The 22,142-nt window shown below is 38.7% G+C and overlaps 1 protein-coding gene across 2 annotated transcripts in view; it reads right to left on the reverse strand.

Moving 5' to 3' along the window:
* Nucleotides 1-21,574, reverse strand: part of PAWR (pro-apoptotic WT1 regulator) — a 109,364-nt gene extending 87,790 nt beyond the window's left edge. For both annotated transcript variants that reach the window (XM_028105467.2, XM_088025644.1), the window contains exon 1: nt 20,950-21,574. In XM_028105467.2, coding sequence (XP_027961268.1) covers nt 20,950-21,480 — 531 coding nt within the window. In that variant the 5' untranslated portion in view covers nt 21,481-21,574. The remainder of the gene's footprint in view (nt 1-20,949) is intronic.
* Nucleotides 21,575-22,142: the final 568 nt, after the last annotated feature.

A 22,142-nucleotide genomic window follows, 5' to 3' on the forward strand; every position in this document is an offset into this window, starting at 1 on the left:
AAGATTACCATGGAATCACATAATTTAAGCCTAAAAAATGCACTATCATCCTAGTTAATACAGTAAGAAAAGAAAATGTATACAGACTGGGAAGGAAGAAATAAAACTTTGTTCACAGATGACATGATTGTCTATACAGAAACCTCAAAGAATCAACAACAATAAAAAATGCTGGAAATGGGGTGCCGGAAATGGGGTGGCTCAGGCAGTTGGGTGTCTGCCTTTGGTTCAGGTGGTGATCCTAGGGTTCTGGGACCAAGCCTCGCATTGGGCACTCTGCTCAGCAGGGACGTCTGCTTCTCCCTCTCCCCTCCCCCCCACCCCACTTGTGCTCACTCGCTCTCACTCTCTCTCAAATAAATAAATAAAACCTTTTAAAAAATTCCAAAAATGATAAGCAGTTATAGCAAGGTTGCAGAATACATGATTAATATAAAAAAAAAAATCATTTTCCCATATGCCAGCAATGGACAAGTGGAATTTGAAATAATAACACGATACATTTCCATTAGCACCCAAAAAAATGAGATACCTAGATATAAATCTAACAAAATATATGCAACATCTATATGAAGAAAACTATAAAACTCAGATGGAGAGATGTCAAAGAAGAGCTAAATAAATAGAGAGATATTCCCTATTTATGGTTAGGAAGACTCATCACTGTCAAGATGTCAGTTCTTCCCAACTGATCTATATAAATTCAATGAAAGCCCAATCAAAGTTCCTGTAGCAAGTATTTTGTGGACATAGACAAACTGATTCTAAAATTTATAGGGAGAGGTAAAAGACCCAGAACAGCCAACACAATACTGAAAGAGCAGAACAAAGCTGAAGGATGGATACTACCCAACTTCAAGACTTACTATAAAGCTATAGTAATCAAGACAGTTTGGCACTGCTGAAAGAATAGACGAATCGGAGCACTGGAACAGACAAGAGAGACTAAAAATAGATCCACGTAAATACAGTCACTTGACAAAGGAGCAAAGGTAATAAATACAATGGAGCAAAGATAATCTTTTCAACAAATGGTGCTAGCACTACTGGACATCCATATACAAAAAATTAATCTAGACACAGACTTTACAACTTTGAAAAAAATTAATTCAAAAAAGATCACAGACTTAAATACAAAACATTAAATTATAAAAATCCTAGAAAATAACTAACCTAGGGGTGCCTGGGTGACTCAGTGGTTGAGTGTCTGCCTTTGGCTCGGGTCATGATCCTAGGGTGCTGGGATTGAGCCCCCCACATTGGGCTCCCTGCTCAATGGGAAGCCCGCTTCTCCCTCTCCCACTTCCCCTGCTTGTGCACTCCCAAGCGCTCCCTCTCTATCAAATAAATAAATAAAATCTTAAAAAAAAAAGAACAGAACAGAACACAGGAGAAAACCCGTATGACCTTAGGTTTTACAATGACTTTTTAGATATAACACCAAAGCCACAATTCATGATAGAAATAACTGATGAGCTAGCCTTAATTAAAATTAAAAAATTCTGTTCTGAAAAAGACAGTCAAGAAAATGAAAGGACTGGAAGATAACATTCACAAAAGAAAACATAAAAGACCGTTATCCGAGATATATAAAGAACACTTAAAATGCAGCAATAAGAAAAGAACCCAAAAAATGGGCTGAAGACCTAACAGATAATTCACCAAAGAAGACATACAGATAGCAAATAAGCATATGAAAAGATGCTTCATATCACGTCATCAGGGAAATGCAAATTAAAACAAGATACCACTACATACCTATCAATCAGAAGGGCCAAAATCAAAAACACTGACAACCCCAAATGGTATCAAGGATATGGAGCAATTGGAACTCTCACTGTTCATAGAAATACAAAATAGTACAGCCATTATGGAAGACAGTTTGACAGTTTCTTACAAAACTAAACATACTCGGGGTGCCTAGGTGGCTCAGTCAGTTAAGCGTATGACTCGGTTTTGGCTCTCGTCATGATTTGAGAGTACTGGGAGGGAACCCTGTGTCAGGCTCCCTGCTCAGCAGGGAGCATGCCTGAGATCCTCTCTCTCCCTCTGCCCTTCCCCCTGCTCTCATGCATGCATTCTCTCTAAAATAAATTAAAATAGATAAATAAATAAATAAAACTAAACATACTCTTACCATGCAATCCATTAATCACGCTCCTTGATATTTACCTAAAGAAACTGAAAATTTAAAAGAAAAAGAAACTGAAACTGGGAATTATGTCCACACAAAACCTGCACATGGGTGTTTATAACAGCTTTAATTATAACTGCCACAAGTTGGAAGCAATCTTCTTTAGTAGGTGAATGGATAAAGTGTGGTACATCCATGGAATATTATTCAACACTAAAAACAGCTATGAAAAGATGGAGGACGCTTAAACGCATATTACTAAGTGAAAGAAGCCTGTATGAAAAGACCACATACTGTATGATTCCTACTCTATGACATTCTGGTAAAGACAAAGCTATGGAGATAGTAAAAAGATCTGTGATTGCCTGGCGGGGGGGTTGCTGAATAGATGGAACACAAAGGATTCTTAAGGGAGTGAAACTACTCTGTATGATACTATTACAATGGATGCATACCATTATACATTTGTCCAAAATCACAGAATGTACAACACCAAGAATGAACCATAATATAAAATACAGACTTGGTGATAATGATGTGTCAGTGCAGATTCATCAGTTCTAACAAATACACAACTCTGGTAGGGGATGCTGATAATGGGAAGCCTATGCATAGGTGGGGGCAGAAGATACAATGGATATCTCTGTATCTTCTGTTCAATTTTGCTATAAACATAAAACTGCTCTAAAATATAAAGTCTAGGGGTGCCTAGGTGGCTCAGTTAGCTAAGCTCAGTTGATTAAATTGGTTAAGCTCATTTGGTTAAGAGTCCTGGGATTGAGCCCCATGCCAGGTTCCCGGCTCAGCCAGGAGCCGGCTTGTCCCTCTATCTCTGCCCTGCTCATGCTCTCTCTTTCTCCCTCTCAAATAAATAAATTTATAATCTTAAAAAAATGTTTTAAACACAATATAAAGTCTATTAAAAAAAAGCTATCAAATCTGTTCCTGGAACCAAAATTAAATTAAATGGGTGTAACATCTTAACATTAAAATATGCATCTTATGTGTTATTATAAGTGCTTTTCTTAAACAAAAAATTCCAGTTAGTAAGAATGAAAATTCTTCATAGAAAAATCAATTGGTTTCAAAAACACTAAAAATAACTTATTCAGAGTGCCCGGCTGGTTCAGTCCATAAGATTCTCAGAGCATACTCTTGATCTCAGGATTGTGAATTCAAGCCCCACGTTGAATATATAGCTTACTTCAAAAATAAATAAATAAGTAAACAAACTAAATTAAGTTTTGCTAAAAGAAAAAAATCGCTTATTTAGTTTCATTCTGAAAAATTCCATTTCACATTAAAATAAAATGAGGTTTCCTGAGATTCAAATGTTGCAAAGGGAATAATCTGCAAAATATCAAGATAACAGCAATTACTATGACCAATTCTTTCTTATGCCCAAACAAAATTTTTGGCAGTTATTTTCTAGTATTTATATTCAAATATTCATTGGAATGAATAACCATACTAAAAACTGTAGTTCACAATAAAAATGTCTATCACAGGTTGAACTCCAAATTTTAAGTCTACCTCAAGATTTGATGATGTTAAAGGAGGAATCCAGGAAAAAACACAATTTATATATGAAATCACTTATCAATCAAGACATCTGCACCACATTCTTAATAAACATTCTTACTTATACATAGCAAGCAATGAACTAAGTATTGACAATACTAAAATAAGTAAACTCTCAAAGCAAAAATAAGTTGAAAAAAGAAAACATTACATCCAAATATTCACTCCAAACCAGCTATAGCCTAAAGCTGCTTTGTGTTCACGCTTTTTTTTTTTAAGATTTTATTTATTTGACAGAGAGAGGGAACACAAGCAGGGGGATTGGGAGAGGGAGAAGCAGGCTTCCCACTGAGCAGGGAGCCCGATGCGGGGCTCGATCCCAAGACCCTGGGACCATGACCTGAGCCGAAGGCAGACGCTTAACGACTGAGCCACCCAGGCGCCCCTGTGTTCACGCTTTTAAAGATTTGTTTATTTTAGAGACAGAGAGAGCACTTGAGCATACAAAAGCAAGCAGGGGGAGGGGCAGAGGGAGAGGAAGAGGGAGATGCAGGGAATCCCAAACCAACTCCCCACTGAGGGCTGAGCCCCATCTCAGGATCCTGAGATCATGACCTGAGCCGAAGAGTTAGACGCTCAACCAACTGAGCCACCCAGACACCCCTGTGTTTGCGCTTTTAAACTTGAAATCAGCAAGTGAAGTGTTAAGAAATGTAAGTGAAGTCTCTTTTCTCTAATCAATTTACCATCTAAGATATTCCACCAATTTTTTTTTAAAGATTTTATTTATTTGACAGAGAGCACAAGCAGGGGGAGCAGCAGGCAAAGGAAGAGGGAGAAGTAGGCTCCCCACTGAGCAGGGAGCCAGCCCCACATGGGGCTCGATCCCAGAACCCTGGGACCATGACCTGAGCCGAAGGCAGACACTTAACCGACTGAGCCACCCAGGCGTCCCTATTTCACCAATCTCAAAACTGAATCCCTTCTCTGTGAGAATGATGTGGATAAATTTCACTGACACAGGAAAGGTTTTAATCAATATGCTAGAAACACAGGACTTACGTTCTGTGTCCTGAAGATGGAAGTAGCTTCTCTGAATTCAAATCTACTGCCATCTAGAAATGAAGCCAGGCAGAAAGAAAGCACTTAAGCTCTAAATGTTTACCCTACCCATCTCACTGAATCAATAAAAATGAACATCCCTTTCTAAGGATCTTTGAAAAGTCAAAGATGGATTTGATTCCTTGTGAAAACACTTGATTAGATACTTAGAGGAGGGGCGCCTGGATGGCTCAGTCAGTTAAGCCACAACTCTTGGTGTAGGCTCAGGTCATGATCTCATGGAGTCCTGAGACTGAGCTCCACCACAGGATCCACACTCAGGGGGGAGTCTGCTTGAAGATTCTCTCCCTCTTCCCCCCCCCATTCACACATGCATGCTCTCTCTCTCTAAAATGAATAAATCTTTAAAAAAAAAAAAAGATATTTAGAGGAAAACCACATAAAAACTACAAATGTGGACCAAAAAGTGATATGATTAATATTTCAACATAAACAAACATTCTAACTGACATGATCAATTAAGCATTAGTATCTTCTCAAAGCTTTATATGTACCTTATGAAGCGGTACACATTTAATGAAAATATCATCATTAACCAAAGTATTTTTGGTGCTCTTCTTTTGGAATTTCCATTACAGTTTTGTCATATTTTCCAAACTGTTCATTTGATAAACATTAATTCATCACCTCGTTTGTGCTATAACTACTTAATGGTAACAAATGTTTGTCATTTGAGGGTAGATCTGACTTTTCCAAAATTCACCCCAGGTCATCTGGGTAACTCAGGTGATTAGGTTAAGTAAAATAATTATTATATGATCAAAAAAATGAAATGTCAGAACCTTAAATGCATGTTACTAAAACGAAAAGTAGCCACTCTAAAAAGGCTTTACACGGTAGGATTCCAACTACATTACATTTTGGAAAAGGCAATACTATAGAGATCGTAAAAAATCAGTAGCTGCCAGGGAGGGAAGGAAGTATGAACAGGTACAGCATGGAGGATTTTTAGGGCAGTGAAACTATTCCCTATGATACTGTAATGGTAGATACATGACATTATACAATCAACAAAACCCCAAAAGAAGTGTGCAGTAAAATCTAATGTCAACTATCAACTTTACTTAATATTGGTTCATCAGTTGTAACAAATATACCACCACACCAATGCAAGACGTTAATAGGGAAACTGGGGTTTGAGGGCAAATATGGGGAGTCTCTGCTTTCTACTCAATTTCTCTATAAACCTAAAACTGCTCCAACATGTTACTATAAATTAATATGAGTGGTTCAGATGATCCAGAGTAGAGCTTTTAAAGTAACAGTAAGGGTGCCTGGGTGGCTCAGTCAGTTGATCATCTGACTCTTGGTTTAGGCTTGAGTCATGATCTCAGGGTCCTGGGATCAGGCTGCACATCGGGCTCCACGCTTGGCGCAGAGTCCGCTTGAGATTCTCTCTCCCTCCCCCCTTTGGCCCTCCCCCAACTCATGCTCTCTCTAAATAAATAAAATCTTTAACAACAAAAAACAGATACATCAAACCAAACTACCAATGATAATACCTGTATATCTCTACTATGTATTTTTCCATTAACCTTCTGCTTATAAGATGTAATTCTGTCAAAGTTCAAAGAGAAATTGACAAGCCAACAGCAGTAAACATCAGTATGTCTTCTAAGAAACAACAGTTCAAACAAGCCAGAAATAAGTAAGGTTGAATGATTTGAAACATAATTTGGGAGATTGGCTTAAGAGAAAATATTTAGAATTCTATACCCAGAAAATACACAATCTTTTCAAATACCCCTGGGATATCTACAGAAACTTCCCATGCCTTAGGTCATGGAGAAAATCTCAACAAGAAAGATTACACACAGAACATTCCAACAACAAAGAGCTCCTTAATTCAACCATCCAGAGATAATCACTGTTAACCAGTGCATGATCTTTCCAAACCTTCTGCTATGCCTGACTCTCATATGTAGCTTTAAAAGAAAAAAATCTCTTAAAATAATTAAAAACCTGAAAGATGGGACACCTGGGTGGCTCAGTCAGTTAAGCATCTACCTTCGGCTCAGGTTATGATCCCACGGTCCTGGGATCGAGTCCCACATGGGGCTCCTTGCTCAGCAGTGAGTCTGCTTCTCCCTCTCCTTTTGCTTGCTGCTCCCCCTGCTTGTGCTCTCTTTCTCTAACAAATAAATAAAATCTTTAAAAAATAAAATAAAACAAAAGCCTGAAAGCAAGTTAAATATAAGGATGCCAACTTTGCTTGGACTAATGCTAAAAGGTGATACTGCCCCTACTGTAAACTGGAAAGCACCGGGGGGGGGGGGGGGGGGGGGGGAGGAGGGGGGTGTTTAAGAGGTAAAGTTAGCATCTAATTCTTCTAATCAGAAATTCAGTATGGTCTATCATCTCTGTACTTCACTTTCCTCATCTATAAAACAGGAAGAGCACTGACCTTCCTGGAGTTTTTCTAAAAATTAAGTGAGGTCAGGGGCGCCTGGGTGGCTCAGCCGGTTGGGTGTCTGCCTTCTGCTCAGGTCATGATCCCAGGGTCCTGGGATCAATCCCCATGTCGGGCTCTCTGCTCAGAGCCCGCTTCTCCCTCTCTAACTGCCTGCTGCTCTCCCTGCTTGTGCGCGCTCTCTCTCTCTAATAAATAAAATCTTTAGAAATAAATAAATAAAAACTTAGTGAGTTCATACCCTTAAAGGGCTTAGAACAGTGCCAGGCCCAGTAAGCATGCAAATGTTATCTATTTATTAACATGGCTTGCTTATCCTGAGAGACAAATGCCTTTCTCTTCACCTACAATCAAAATAATAAAATATTCTAAAAGCCAGTTTGTAGTATAAGTGATTTCTGGTTTATTATCTTTGAAATTATCATGTGTGTAATGGTTAGCACTCTGGACTCTGAAATTATCATATGACTCATAATAAGCTCCCCTAAGCACTCCAACTGAAAACAGTAACAGTCAATTTAACAAAACGTAAAACTGAGAATGTTAATGAACTATATTCTACTACAATGTTCTAATGGTTTCACATATAATGTCTCCCCCCTCGTGTATGACAACCTCCCAATTCATCTTACTTATGTTCTCCCCTTCCTCCAACCTATTCTACACACCACTGCCCAGGAGATCCTGTTAAAATCCTGGTGTCACAAATATGAACATATCTTGCTTAAGGTTCTCCTATAGGTTGACACATTAAGCCTAAAATTTTCAGCCCATTTTTTTAAGATTCTTCACAATTCCACTCCCTAATGTCTCTATTATTATTTCCTACTATAAACCCTTTATTCCAATCAGACTGCTAACTCTCTAGTCCTTCAAGATCAGCTCAAATCTCACACTCCCTCCATGAAACTTCCTGGACCATTCAGTTCTCTAGGGATCTCTCACCTCTCTGTACTAAGAACATGGCATAACATTTAACACTTTAGTATACATTTTTTTTTTAAGATTTTTATTTATTTGACAGAGAGAGACACAGTGAGAGAGGGAACACAAGCAGGGGGAGTGGGAGAGGGAGAAGCAGGCCTCCCGCGGAGCAGGGAGCCCAATGCAGGGCTCAATCCCAGGACCCTGGACCATGACCTGAGCCAAAGGCAGTCGCTTAACGACTGAGCCACCCAGGCACCCCTAGTATACATTTCTTTTTAATGTTTCAAAATGATCTTACATAATCTTATTTCTCCAAATTAGATTATAATTGCTCAAGAACAAATGATGAACTACAGTTCATTCAAATCCTGAGTGCTGATAACAAAACAGATATGGCAATTCAAATGCCCAAAAGGCCTACTTCAGTGTCTAACATGTAATATGTACCGAGACTGAAAAATGAAATAAAATATGTACCAAGACCACAGTCAATATACTGCAGCTTTATCAGAACACCCAAATTATGAAATATTCCGTAGCCATTAAGAATAACAACACCACAGTGGGGAACCTGGGTGGCTCAATCAGAACACGTGATTCTTGATCTTGGGGTTGTGAGTTCAAGCTCCACACTGGGTGTACAGATTACTAAAAAATATAAATAAACTAAAAACAACAAAAAAAAAACAATACAGGTATATATTTGCTGGCATACAAAGATATTCATGAGATACTGAAAACGATAGTTTTAATAGTTTTAATAGTATTTGTAGAATGATTAAATTTCTGGATATGTATTTTTTATATGTATGCCTAAAAATATACTTAAGAATTATATGCCAAAATATAAGGTAATAGTTACCTGGATAAACGTAATTCCCTTTATGTTTATGAAACGAAAAATATGCAGCAATTAACATCTTTCAAAAAGTTTAAAGGGAAGTATTATTATCACTGGCCCTGTTTAAAAATGGAAAAACACGTCAAATTGATATAGTAATCTACAGCTTATCTTTGCACAATCCCGTTTCTGCTAATTTCATTTCTAATTTTCCACAAATAAGCAGGCATTACCTTTGCATCACCAAAAATAAACCAACACTATTCCTAAAACATGGTTTGGAGAAGCACTTGTCTTCCCCTAAGATAATAGAGGGCAGAAGGGACGAAGGGGGAGGGCGGGGAGCATCTGTGGAAGTTGAACAAATAATATGTGAGAAAAGATTCAAAGGCAATGCTCACCCTTTAGCACCTGTATCCCAAGCATCTATGTTGCAAGATCAACACCACCTTTTATATCAAGTACAGGGTCATGTCTAAACCCAGGGTCAATATTAAACTATAAACTTCATGGTAACACTCAGTACAGAATCTGGCAATTTAGTATCACCAGAGCCCCCATCTCCTCTTCATCTTACTCCACTAAAAATGTCATTCCCAAATCTACCTAGAGTATAGAATTATTTTTGTAATAAAAAGAATTACTTGGGCACAACTTTGTTTAGAGGCTATCCTCTCATCTTTTAACCCACATAGAAATCTGAATTTATTCATTCTATTATATGCAATATAATTTGTACATGGTTTTGTATTGTTTATTATTCTTAAACAGATACCTGTCTCCAAACAAGAAGATCCTCTTAGTGACTTCAAATTAGGCAGGCAAAAGTTTTCCATTCCAGAAGCTGTCAGGGTTACTGGATATACAGGTATGGACAGAAGAAGGAAATACCCAGCCAACAATACTAATAGAGAACAGCAGAATAAAGTCTGAATTCCTTGGCATGACATTCAGATCCATCACAATTGGTCCGTATTATTCCTCTTCAGCCATTCTCCACTCATTCCCCACTAAGAATTCTCTGCACATCAAATTTCCTCTGTTAGAACATATCCCTCCCTCTTTCCAACAATGATAACTAATGTGAATGCACTGGCACCCAAACAAATCTGGGGTCAAATCCAAGTTCTGTCAGTACAGCCTTGGGCAAGTCACAACTTCTTTGAGGCATCTTGTAAAATGAGGAATATATTTAAAAAATTCTACCTTGTGAATTAATGTGAAGATTAGAACTAACACATGGAAATCCCCCAGCACAGTACTGGGCACACAGGAAATATATTTGTAATAGAATGCTATTATTTCCTGGCTTTGTGCCTTCACAAATGCTATTTCCTCTACAGAGAATGTTACCGAGTCTCCCCTCTCTGTTTGGGAAATCCTTCGTATCAGTCAAGACACAGGGCTCAATACTACTTTACCTTATGTAAAGGTCTCTTTGACTCCCTCATGTAACTGATGGCTCCCTTTTCTGACCTAGTTCAGTACTCTGTTCTTTTCTCTATCATAGTTCTCATTATACCAAATTCCATTTAGCTGTTATAAACGGAGTATTTGTATCTCCCCAAAATTCCTATGCTGAGATCCTAACCCCCAATATATTACAGTATTAGAAGGGAGGTCCCTTAGGAGGAGATTAGGTCATAAGGATGGGGCCCCTCACGAATGGGATTAGTGCCCTGATAAAAGAGATCCCAGATATCTCTCTCACCCCTTCCACCATGTGAGGACAGAGTGAACCCGGAAGCAGGCTCTCACCAGACACCAATTCTGCTGCTGCCTTGGACTTTTGCAGCCTCCAGAACTGTGAGAATAAATTTCTGTTGTTTGTTAGACACCCAGTCTATGGTATTGTTACGGCAGCCTGAACTAAAACATTATCTTTTTCTCTGAGAGAAGACTGAAAGTTCCTTAAAGACTGGTGAGTATGTAATTCATCTTTGTATCATCTAGCACTGAGCTTGGGGTACAGCAGGCACTCAAATGTTTCTGAGTAAACCAAGTAAAAAAGAATCTAACAGGTCACAAGCAACCTTGTAGAGACCAACTGCAATTAGGTAGCAGGAAGTGAGCAATGAAATGGGAGTTAGCAAGTGAAAACAATGCCTGCAAGTTGAACAATTAAGTTGAAAGTAAAGCAGAATTAAGGGAACATTTCTTCATGGCAAGATGAACCAAGAGGGAAAGGCCAAGTATTTAAGAAAGAAGGAAAACAATAAGCAAGATTTAGATAGGAATCAGGGTACAGGTAGCCCTGGGGGGATGGGAAGGTAGGTGTGTGCTACCCTCACCTAGAGGTAGGAAGGTTGAGGAGGAATTTTCCAGCTCAAACATTGTTATGTAATTTTCTAATACCAATGAAATACTTCTTAATTCATCCATTTCTTTCCTTTTCAGTATTAGTATACTCTTAAATGAGTATTCTTATATCTAGTCACATCTGCTCCCTAGCCCTTTCTCCATCTCATTACTTGAACTGATCTTCTCAAGCCACTGTTTCACGTATTTTGGATAGATGAATGTGGATACGCACATAAACGTATAAATGGATGTATATGTATGAGTACATACATATACGCTATAATATTTATTTAGAAACCTGGATTTGTTCCAATGCAACTGATATATTAGGGAGTAAGTTGAACATAATACAAATTTCGCATCTGCTTATGCACAACTGAAACACTAGGTAAGCACAGAAAATGCAACCCAGTCACAAAGAATGACATAGAATGCACACATCTCAAACATCTGCCAGCTCACTCCTCTTGTTGGAACCCATCCACATCTGGTGTTACAGTTTCAGTCCAATTCAGATAACCCTTCTTCTAACACTTCACAAATTGCCACCCTTTCGACACCCACTTCTATAAGACAACTCAGGTTTTTTTCAAGATCAAGTGTCATATCTATTGTAGTATTTATGTATTTCCTAACCATTTAACGTGTAAAATTGTGCTAGTCTTTATTAGTTTCTATCTTTTTACATGTCACTGACAAAATTTCTGAGTATTATGCCCTTAAACTCCATTTTTCCTTATGCCCTGTAGTTTTCATTGTGTGATTTTGCATGTATGATTAGGAACTTTTATGTTGAATTATAACTTACACACACTTATAATTATTGCAGCTCTGATCACCAAGTTCCCATTGAAATCAAAGGCTACGGAGGAGGTTAAAAAAAATATATATATGGGCATAAGGCACCTGGGTGGCTTAGTCAGTTAAATGTCCCGACTCTTGATTTCAGCTCAGGTCATGATCTCAGGGTCCTGGGATCAAGCCCCGTGTTGGGCTCCGTGCTCAGCTGGGAGGTTCACTTGAGGATTCTTTCTCTCCCTCTCCCTCTGCCCTCTCTCTCTCAAATAAATAAGTAAATCTTAAAAAAATAATTGGGCATCCCTCACAATTATCTGAAGGTCCTAGTATCCATGAAGTACTTTGAAAGACCCAAACACTTGTCTTGAAGAATGCTTCAGGAAACCCAATACACAAAAAGAAAAAAATATATACGTTTATCTTAAGACAACTTATCTGCCAATCAGACAGCTACATAATAGGCCAAAGAAGCAGTAGAGTCCTTCACCAATGAAGTAATGCTCTAGTATTTTAGTATCAAATAACACAAACATATCCATCCCTAAAGACCGAAAGCATAATGGTAGCTGCCAGGGGCTAGGTAGGTAAAATGGGGAGTTGTTGTTTAATAGGTATAGAGTTTCAGTTTTACATGAGAAGAGTAATGGGATGGATAGTGATGATGACCGTATAATAATACAAATATATTTAATACCACTGAATGTATACTCAAAAGCAGTTAAAATTTTGTTATTAGTATTTTACCACGAAGAAAAGAAATCCCTATATTGCACACCTGAAACTAATTTTTTTAAAAATCCATCCTTATTTTTGAAGAACACCATCATAAAAATACTCATGATGAATGACTACTAAATGCACATAAAATCTGTATAGTGTGGTTCCATTTTTTATGTAGATATAGAGAAAAAGGATCAGAAACAAGTATTTATATGAATTAAGATAACAGGTGATGTTTCTCTATCTTTTCCTGTATTTCTAAAAAGGAACTACAATGAACACATTTTTATTTTTTTTAACACATTACTTTTACCAGCAGAAAAAAATTAAGATTACGTAAGTTTAGTGTGGATCAACTTTTGCTTGCACTACAGGCTATCAAAAAGTCTAGCCAAGAATTTCAAACCCGAAGTAACTTCTTTGACTATTGCAGCTAATATAATCTTACTTTTTATTCCTCAAGTACCATCTTCTGAAAGTTAATATTGTTCTTCAAACTAAGATTTCCATTCTTTTTTAAAGTACTACTAAAAATATTCTTCAAGAAATTCCAAAAGCAACAGAAAGTAATACTTTGTATACAAAGTATACTTTGTATAACTTGCAAATTTCACTTTTATGACCATAAGCTTAATATTAAAAAGTACCATTTAAAGTTAATTTTATTATAAAACATGTTTTCATCCTGTATTTCAAACTGTATTTTTATTTCTTATTCAGCTAGTCCCCCCGAGTTTAAAGAAACTGCAAACAAAATTTAAACTATCACAGAAATGTAATCTGTAACAAAAATTCTCTCCTTTCTATTCATTTCAGCAAAACCCTAACAAAATGCCATCAGAATACAACACTGTTTAAAAAAAATTCAACCATATAAAACAAATGAAAACTATTATTGAAAACTACCCTGTGACCCGTAGAATTTGGTGAAGCAATTTTCTAAACACTATCACAGAATAAATATTTATTATCCAATTTTCACATGCTAGGTTTTGAACTCACTGGATCAGTTTCTACCTTTTGAGATATATAATTTTGCTGCTTTTAGAAACTAAATGTTCTTACAATTTCATTCAGACATAGTGCCTAATATATTTTTAAATAATCCAAGGAGAATATGATAGATGGCTAAGGCTTGATTCTATACAGTAGGTGTATGGCTATAAACACAAATGCCTAAGATTTAAACTGAAAGTTCCCTCAACAATAACCAGATATTTTAAGAATCAACTGGCCAGCTAAGAATGCCTATAGATTTAATATGTGATAGTGAACAAGAGAAGAAATCATGCAGTCGGGAATATTTTGTGATAAGAGGGGCAAAACCTGTTTTAAGAGTTTGAACCACAAATTATTAAATACATTTTCAATCATAATTATACACTTTCCTTAAAGATATGTAAAAATGAAAAATGAATGAAAGTTCAAACTACACATTAAGGTAGAGTTGTTTTTTTTTTTCCTGTAGCCTAGGCTTCTAACAAATTCAAGACAAGAAGCAAGGCAGATGCAACATTTTGCACCAACTGTACATTACATAAATGTTCAAGGTGCTTTGAATTTCCAAGTAGTTCAAGTTGTCTTTGTTAAAATGTTTATTAAGTTTTTAATTAAAAGGAAAAAAAGAATTTTCAACATCCCAATAAGAAATTTCCACTAGACATCAACAACCAGTTATCAATATAACCACACAGTAATAATTTATCATTTTATCATTTTTGGAACATTTACACCAACATTATTTTATTTGATTCATGTAATAATCCTGTTAAGATAATCAGTATCAATTTCATTTGACAGATTAGTAAACCATTACAGGGCATTTAAGTCAGTTCTTCCCAAACTTTAGGGTGTACAAGAATCACTCAAGAACATGTTAAGACTCTGCAGCCTCAGTAACCCCTCTCTCTCCCCAGACTGAGGTGGATTCCAGGAATCTCCATTTCAAATAAACAACACAGGTGATACTGGTACAGGTGGTCCCCATTCCTAAATCCCCAAGCCACATCTTTTAAGACACTGATTTAAGTAACATGACTAAGACTTTAGGTGGTTTAAAACTCCATCTGTATTTTGAATCTAAGTTCCCAAATGTTTAGATAGTAGAGCTTTGCAGATCTCCTTGAAATATACATAAAATTTTAATTTTTAAAAAATTTTACACTTATTTAAAGTAATACCTCTTATACTAAACTCCTATATGAACAAATGGTGGTAAGTATTCAAAGAAACATAAAACTGAGGAAATTCTACCATCATTTCATTTTCTGTGAGATGCAGGAAAAGCTGGTATTGAATTACTTGAATACTGCTGCATTTTATAGGGTGGTAAGCTAAAACTTAGGTACCACAGGTTCTAAAAACATAATGAAAAATTAAGATGAAAATATAAAAGCACTTAGAGCACAACTTTGTGAATACACTAAACCACTGAACTGAATAATTTAAAGGATTAATTTTATGATCTATGAATTATATCTCACTTTTTATTTATTTTTTAAAAGATTTCATTTATTTATTTGACAGAGAGAGACACAGCGAAAGAGGGAACACAAGCAGGGGGAGTGGGAGAGGGAGAAGCAGGCTTCCCGCTGAGCAGGGAGCCCGATGCGGGGCTAGATCCAGGACCCTGGGATCATGACCTGAGCCGAAGGCAGATGCTTAACGACTGAGCCACCCAGGTGCCCCTATATCTCACTTTTTAAAAAGAAAAAAGCACTCAGAAAATTTCAAACCCTCAATATTTGCCAATCATTTTAAACTTCTAAGACATATTTTAGCCTTTCTATTAAACAGCATAATTACTTTCTGGCCTATATTACAGGTGCTAAAAACCAATGTAGAAATAATAAAGAGCATAAACAAAGCCACTAGCTTGATAGTGATTTTATTTTATTTTTTAAGATTTTTTATTTATTCATTTGAGAGAGACAGACAGCAACAGCACAAGCAGGGAGGAGAGGGACATGGATCATGACCTGAGCCCAAGGCAGACACTTAACCGACTCAGCCACCCAGGTGCCCCTTGATAGTGATTTTAAATAAGAATTTTAATGTCACTATGTATTTCCTCTCAAGTTTTTCTAATAAAGTTCCACTTTATCTGCCTTTTATTATAGGGCTATTTTCAAATTCTATAGTCATATGTTAGCACCTTCTAGTTTACTACTAAAATAATCTTTCTTAACTAGGTATATAGTATATAATACACTGAAATATAGTAAGATGGTTGGTTATTAAGCACCAGGCTTTAAAGGCTTTATCTCTACTCTGCTTCATACCACATATGTGACCTGAGGCAAGTAAGTAACTTACTTGCTCTCCCCCATCTTCCCATAGGGTTGTGGTTGAGAATTAAAGGCACCAATACATGTGAAGTGCTTAGAACAGTGCCTAGCACTTAATATGCACACCATGTCATCTACTTTAATTACATAATTATTTTTACAGAAAAAGGCATCCCAGCTTAGACCACTCATTACAAATCCTGATAATATTAAAATTTTAATTTACTTTACCAACATTTAGGAAAGTTGAGCTTGTTTATGCTATATCTACCCTATTCACAAGTTCAATTTTCCCCAACCCAGAGTCACTATTAGTTCCTCTTCTGACTCATCACATAGAAAGGTAGACAGTCTGGAACCTACTGGGCATACTGAAAGGAATTTCTTAATCTACCTGGATTTACATGGTTTACTAAGTAGAATTTATCTTACATAATGTTCAATAAATATGCTGAATAATTATGACTTAAAATTGTGCTCACTTAAAAGTGCTTTCTATATATCATATGCTCCTTCAAACTACAGGGTAGGTGTTTAGCCCCATCTTGACAGAAAAACGACTTATCACTTAAGTAAAAACAAAGATTCACATTTTCTGACTTCTAGCCAAAAACAGATTTTGCGGGTGGCCTGGTGTTCAAAATTTTGCCAAGCAAAGTATAAATTAGAGAGTCAGAAGCAATCTCTGAGCCTACAAATTTGACTCTAATTTCTATTCAGTTCCTTTTACTGTTTTCCCCATTCAGATGTTTAAATTAAGATAACCTCTAATATAAAGTTATAGAAAAAAACAAAGTTATAAGGCAATAAGCTAAATAATGCAAAGCAGGTTAATTCTTTTTTTAACTTTTTTTTAAATTTTATTTTAAGTAGGCTTCACACTTAATACAGGGCTTGAATTCATGACCCCAAGATTAAGAATTGCACAATTTACCAACGGAGCCAGCCAGGTGCCTCTAGAGTAGGTTAATTCTTAAAAACACTTTTCCCAAGATGCACAAAAAAACCCACAAAAACATTTAAAATATTGCTCTACCACTTATTCACTTTCCATGTGATCCTGAGTCATTTAAATTCTCCAAGCTTCCATTTTCTCTTCTGGAAATGAGGATAAAAAGAGAAACTATAACTACCACAAGGGATTGCTGTGAGCATTAATTAAAACAACACATAAAGCACTCTAGCCAACCACTGCGAAAACAGTAGGTTTCGACATATATTACCTTTATATTTAAATCAAAACTTCAGTGCCATTTGACCTCGACCTATTGGATTATTATATTTTCTAGGGTAATCAGATCTGTTAACTCTTCTGCAAACCTATTAAATGGCAGTAACTTCATAAGCACTATGAAAACAGGAGTGACACTGCCTAGGAATCCTTCCTCAACTGTCCCCCACTCAGGAAATAGGCTGTACTTAACACTGTACTTTACCACAGTTCCCTATATTACTTGAGAGGCCCTGTGGACAAGTCTGTGTCCTATTCATTTCTGTATCCCCAGACTGCAGCCCAATAGTTCTTAACCCTGACTCACAGCAGAATCACATGCGAAGTTTATCAAAATATTAATGCCTGGGATCCATCCCAGGCCCATTAAATCAAAAGGGGGTTAGGGAGGGAGAGGGGAAGTATTCTCCATGGGGAGTTTTTTTAAGATCCTCACATGATTTTAATTAGCTACCACAATTAAGAACCACTGCACTCTGATATTTAAAATATTATACAAACAGGTATATATACATGTATGTGTGAATATATGTATAAGTATATAGCTACAGAAATGTAAGTCTCAGCTCAAGACCCTCACCCTCACTAGCTTCTCACAGCCCAATCATCTCTTTCCTCTAACACAAACTATATATATATATATATATATATATTTTTTTTTTAAGATTTTTAAAGTAATCTCCACACCCAACGTGGGGCCTGAACTCACAACCCCAAGATTAAGGGTTGCACGCTCCACCAACTGAGTCAGTGAGGTGCCCCTGAACACAAAATATTTCTAATAAACAATTTGCTGTGTTAAGATGGCTTTTCAATTGTTAACTCAGTACTTAAATTTTTTCATATAATTATGCCTTATCCTTCCTCCTGGATTACAGTTCTGCTCCTTGAGAATATACACTGCCTTACTCTTCTTGTTTTTTCCACAGCACTTACAACAGTGCCTTGAACACAGACATGTAATAAACATCTGACAGATCTAATAAACATATACCAAAATTATTGGCAGGAGGTATATTACATCCAAATTATCCAATTTGGGCTACTGCCCAAAAAAATATAAGAATTTAGAAAAAGAAACATTTTAAAAAAAATCTTTACCTCAGTAAATGAGAACTAAAGTTTGTCTCACTAACGACAACTGAATATTTGCACTTTTTATGACAGTTATCAGAAGCAGTAACCCCCCCAGCTTCACATCCCCATCTACCACTTTTAGTTTTTGACTTGCTTCCTCACTAAAACTATCTTCTGGTTGTTTGTGGTATCTTTAGCTGTTGTCAGGTATCTTTACAACAATTTTATATTACTCTGTAATTAGTAAAATAAGTTAATGAAAGTCACACTGATGTGTCATGTTACTCTTCTAATATAAACTCGGTTGAGAATATTGCCTGAAAATAAGAGGCTTTCTCAACATTAAATAATAATACAAGTCCACTCTTGAATATTGACAGATTGGTGATTTTCTGTTTTTATATTTGCAAACCTGAAAATTTTGTAAAATATTATGACTTCTTAAACCAGGAGCACTAAGTTATATTACACAAGAAACTCCACAGCAACTGATATTCTCAATGCTGTAACTACTAAGTGAAATGAATGGCACACAATTCTAAAAAAACAACGTACAACAACCTAAAGATATAAAGATGGCCCACCTTTAAAGTTTTGTGTCATATATTTACCACTATTAAAATAATCTGAACGACTTAAGTTGTTTTTATGAAAATATGAGGAGGAGGCCCTCAAGAAGCATGCCTGCTAATTAGATACTGCGGTAAAACATTACCATGTTTTGTTGCGTCCTACAGCAACAGATAGAGCCATAGTTACCACGAAAAGAAAGCAGTCCTCAATTCCCTATTCAATAAAAAAGGTTCAAATTCCACAGACAAAAAAATGGTACCCTGGGTTGTTTGTTTTTAAGGAAGATTAAATTTAGGACTTGCCAACACCCAAACGAAAAACATTCCAGAGTATTAGACTCAATTGTAGTGGGGAGTCATCTACATTCTCAGCACTATGTTCTCTAACCCAAAGCAGGAGTATTAACAAAGGATGTTTCTTAGGACCTCGTAAGATACACCACACTTATTTCCCCCAGTAAACATTACCCTTGTTAAAAACAAAAACAAAGAAGGTACTTGAGAAGTACCAATTCTAGCACAAGCAGCCAGACAAAAAATGAAGTTTAACATCTGCCAAGATATTTCCCAAAATAAGACCCCTGTCAGATGAACAATGAGGAAAAGACTGAAAATGACTAATTCTTTTATTTGGACCATCAGCAACTTTTAAAAATAAAGTTGAGGAATGTAGCTTTTCCAAAGCCTTGTCTCTAGTTTCCCCTTAAACTTCATATTTTTAACTAAAAAAAAAAAAAAACCTAGAAATTTGATTACCACTCTCATGAATTCCTTTTAAAGCAATTTAATGAATAACAGATCCTTTGTGCAAGTAGCAAACCACAGAGGACAGTTTTGCTGGCTGATAAAAATCTGTCTGAAACATGCATATAAAAATATATATCCTTCAAAGACAAACCGTAATTTTCCAGGTATGGAAAACGTATTAACACTTAAAAAGTGGGGTATGTTTGACACACACCCTAACTTACTGTGAATGCTTTTACTTGAACCACAATTAAAGTTAGCACATTCTTATTAAGTATTTACTGGTTATCAAAGTTGAATAAATTAGAAAGCCACCAGTAAAAAAACTTAAAAAATAAAAAAATAAAACCTAAAGAGCCAATGAGAAAAAGATGCAACTACTTTGGGTGAAACAAGGTTGTGCAATCACTTCCCAAAACGAGTGCACTTCTATTAAAGTAACCAAAATTGTTTAGGATTTTTTTTTTTTTTGAGGGTAGAGATAGGTGCGGTTACACATTAAGGAAAAATGTTTCACCACTCACTCTAATAAGAAGATGCTGCTGCCTGCAGGAATGTTGAAACCTCTCAAAAATACAAAACAAAAACAAAAACCCTACCACAACTGTTTTCCAAAATATACAGAGCCAAATACTTAAATACAAGGAAAGATGGTCTTAAAAAGAATTGTGGATTACTACAACGTTCCTATTGTCCTAATATCACTCAGAATAAAGTGTAAGGGTGTGTGTGTGTGTGTGTGTGTGTTGGGGAGCGCTGTTCCCAAAAGCTTTATAGACGGAAGTGATATACTAATTTAGATATACTCATCTTGGATCCACTGAAAAATAAAGCTGTGTTGCACAGTGCTAAGGCCACGTTTCTTTACAGGTGCTATTAAACACTATCAAGAGAAAAGAGACCAACAATCCAGTAACTTCAGATAGACACGTGGGAAACTAAACTTAGTATGTCGTCATCACCATTAATCAATTTTTCTAACTGATTAAGCAAAAACAAACAGCCCTAGGTGGGCAAGTTTTGGAGCCACCAGCTGTCCTCTAAAGAAGGATCCTGAATCTGAGACTTTAGCCAGGAAGCCTGAAAAGCACGTGTCCTACTTTGGGTTTGGGGAACTTCCCGGGAAGCATTTGTTCAGAGTAAAACTCCATCACCCTCTGCGCCTGCCTAACTCGGCGAAAGGATAAGTACTGCCTAGCGCGGGGAAACTCTGCTGCCGGGAGGACGGGGGAGCTCCCCGCCGCGGCCCCCGCCCGCTCACCTCCGCCGTGGGGATGTTGACCACGCCGGTGGAGCGACGCTTCTCCCGCAGCTTTCTCTTCTCGATTTGCCCCTTGCCTTTCCTGGCACTGGGGCCCGCACTCTTGCCCTTCTCCGGGGCGCCGTCGCGCTCCTCCTCGTCGCCCCGGGCCGGCGGTGCCCCCGAGGCGGAGACCGCGGCGGCGGCCGTGGGGGGCGGCTCGTCTTCGGGCCGCCGGGGGCCGGGGGCGGACCGGGGCAGCGCCGCTGGGCCCACGGCGCAGTTCACGCCCCCAGAGCCGGGGGCGGCAGGTGCGGCCGCGCCGCCCGGGAGGTTGTTGTTGAGCTCGTTGGCCGCGGCGGCGGCGGCGGCGGTGCCCAGAGCCCCCGCTGGGGGCTTCCCGGTCGCGTCGCTGCCGCCCCCGCTCGGAGCGGCCGGGCCCGGGGGGTTCTGCTTCGCACGCATCTTCTCGCGCTTCGCCTTCCACTCCTCCAGGAAGTCTGTGGTGCTGCCGCTGCTGCCGCTGCTGGTCCGGTAGCCACCGGTCGCCATATTCCCAGCGGGACCGGCCGGGCTCTCACCTCAGGCCGCCCCGCCCGGCTCCAGCCGCCGCCGCCTCTGCCTTCCCGAGGCCGGGAGGATGCGAGGGAACGACCCCCGGGGCGCGGGGGCGGCCCGGACTCCCCCGGCGGCCGGCAGCTCTGAGGCGAAACACAAAAGGGGGCGGAGAAGGGAAGCGTTAAGGTCCTCGCCCGGCCGGAGGGTCTGCCCCGCGGCCCGCCCCGGAGCCCCCCGCCCCCGCAGAGCGTGCTGACCAGGCCCCGCTGGCAAGTGGCTGCTGAGTCCCCACCCTGCAAAGTTTCTCCGTCGCACCTACACGGCGGGCCTGGACGATCGCCGCCCCTCGAGGGGAGGAGAAAAGGGCTTGTCCCCACCCCCCGGCCCGCCCGCCCCATCCCCACCGGGGTCTGCGCCTGCGGCGGTCGGGGGACCAGGGCCAGATCCCGCCACCTGTCGGCCCGTCGCATGTCCTGCCCCTCGCTCCGGCCCCCGTCGGCCCAAGGTCCCCGCCACCAACACCTTCATTCCTGGGTGAGGCGCGAAGCCCCCAGGCGGCTCGCTGAAGAGGCGGGACGCGTACAGACACCAGCTGTGCAGCCGCGTCGGGAGGACGGGTGCGCGGGTCGAGCGCGGGCGGCCGGAGCAGCCCCTTA

Source organism: Eumetopias jubatus, unplaced genomic scaffold (genome assembly GCF_037043125.1).
Source record: "Eumetopias jubatus isolate StellerSeaLion01/CBP00866 unplaced genomic scaffold, mEumJub1_p1.0 scaffold_8, whole genome shotgun sequence".
Taxonomy (NCBI): Eukaryota; Metazoa; Chordata; class Mammalia; order Carnivora; family Otariidae; genus Eumetopias; species Eumetopias jubatus.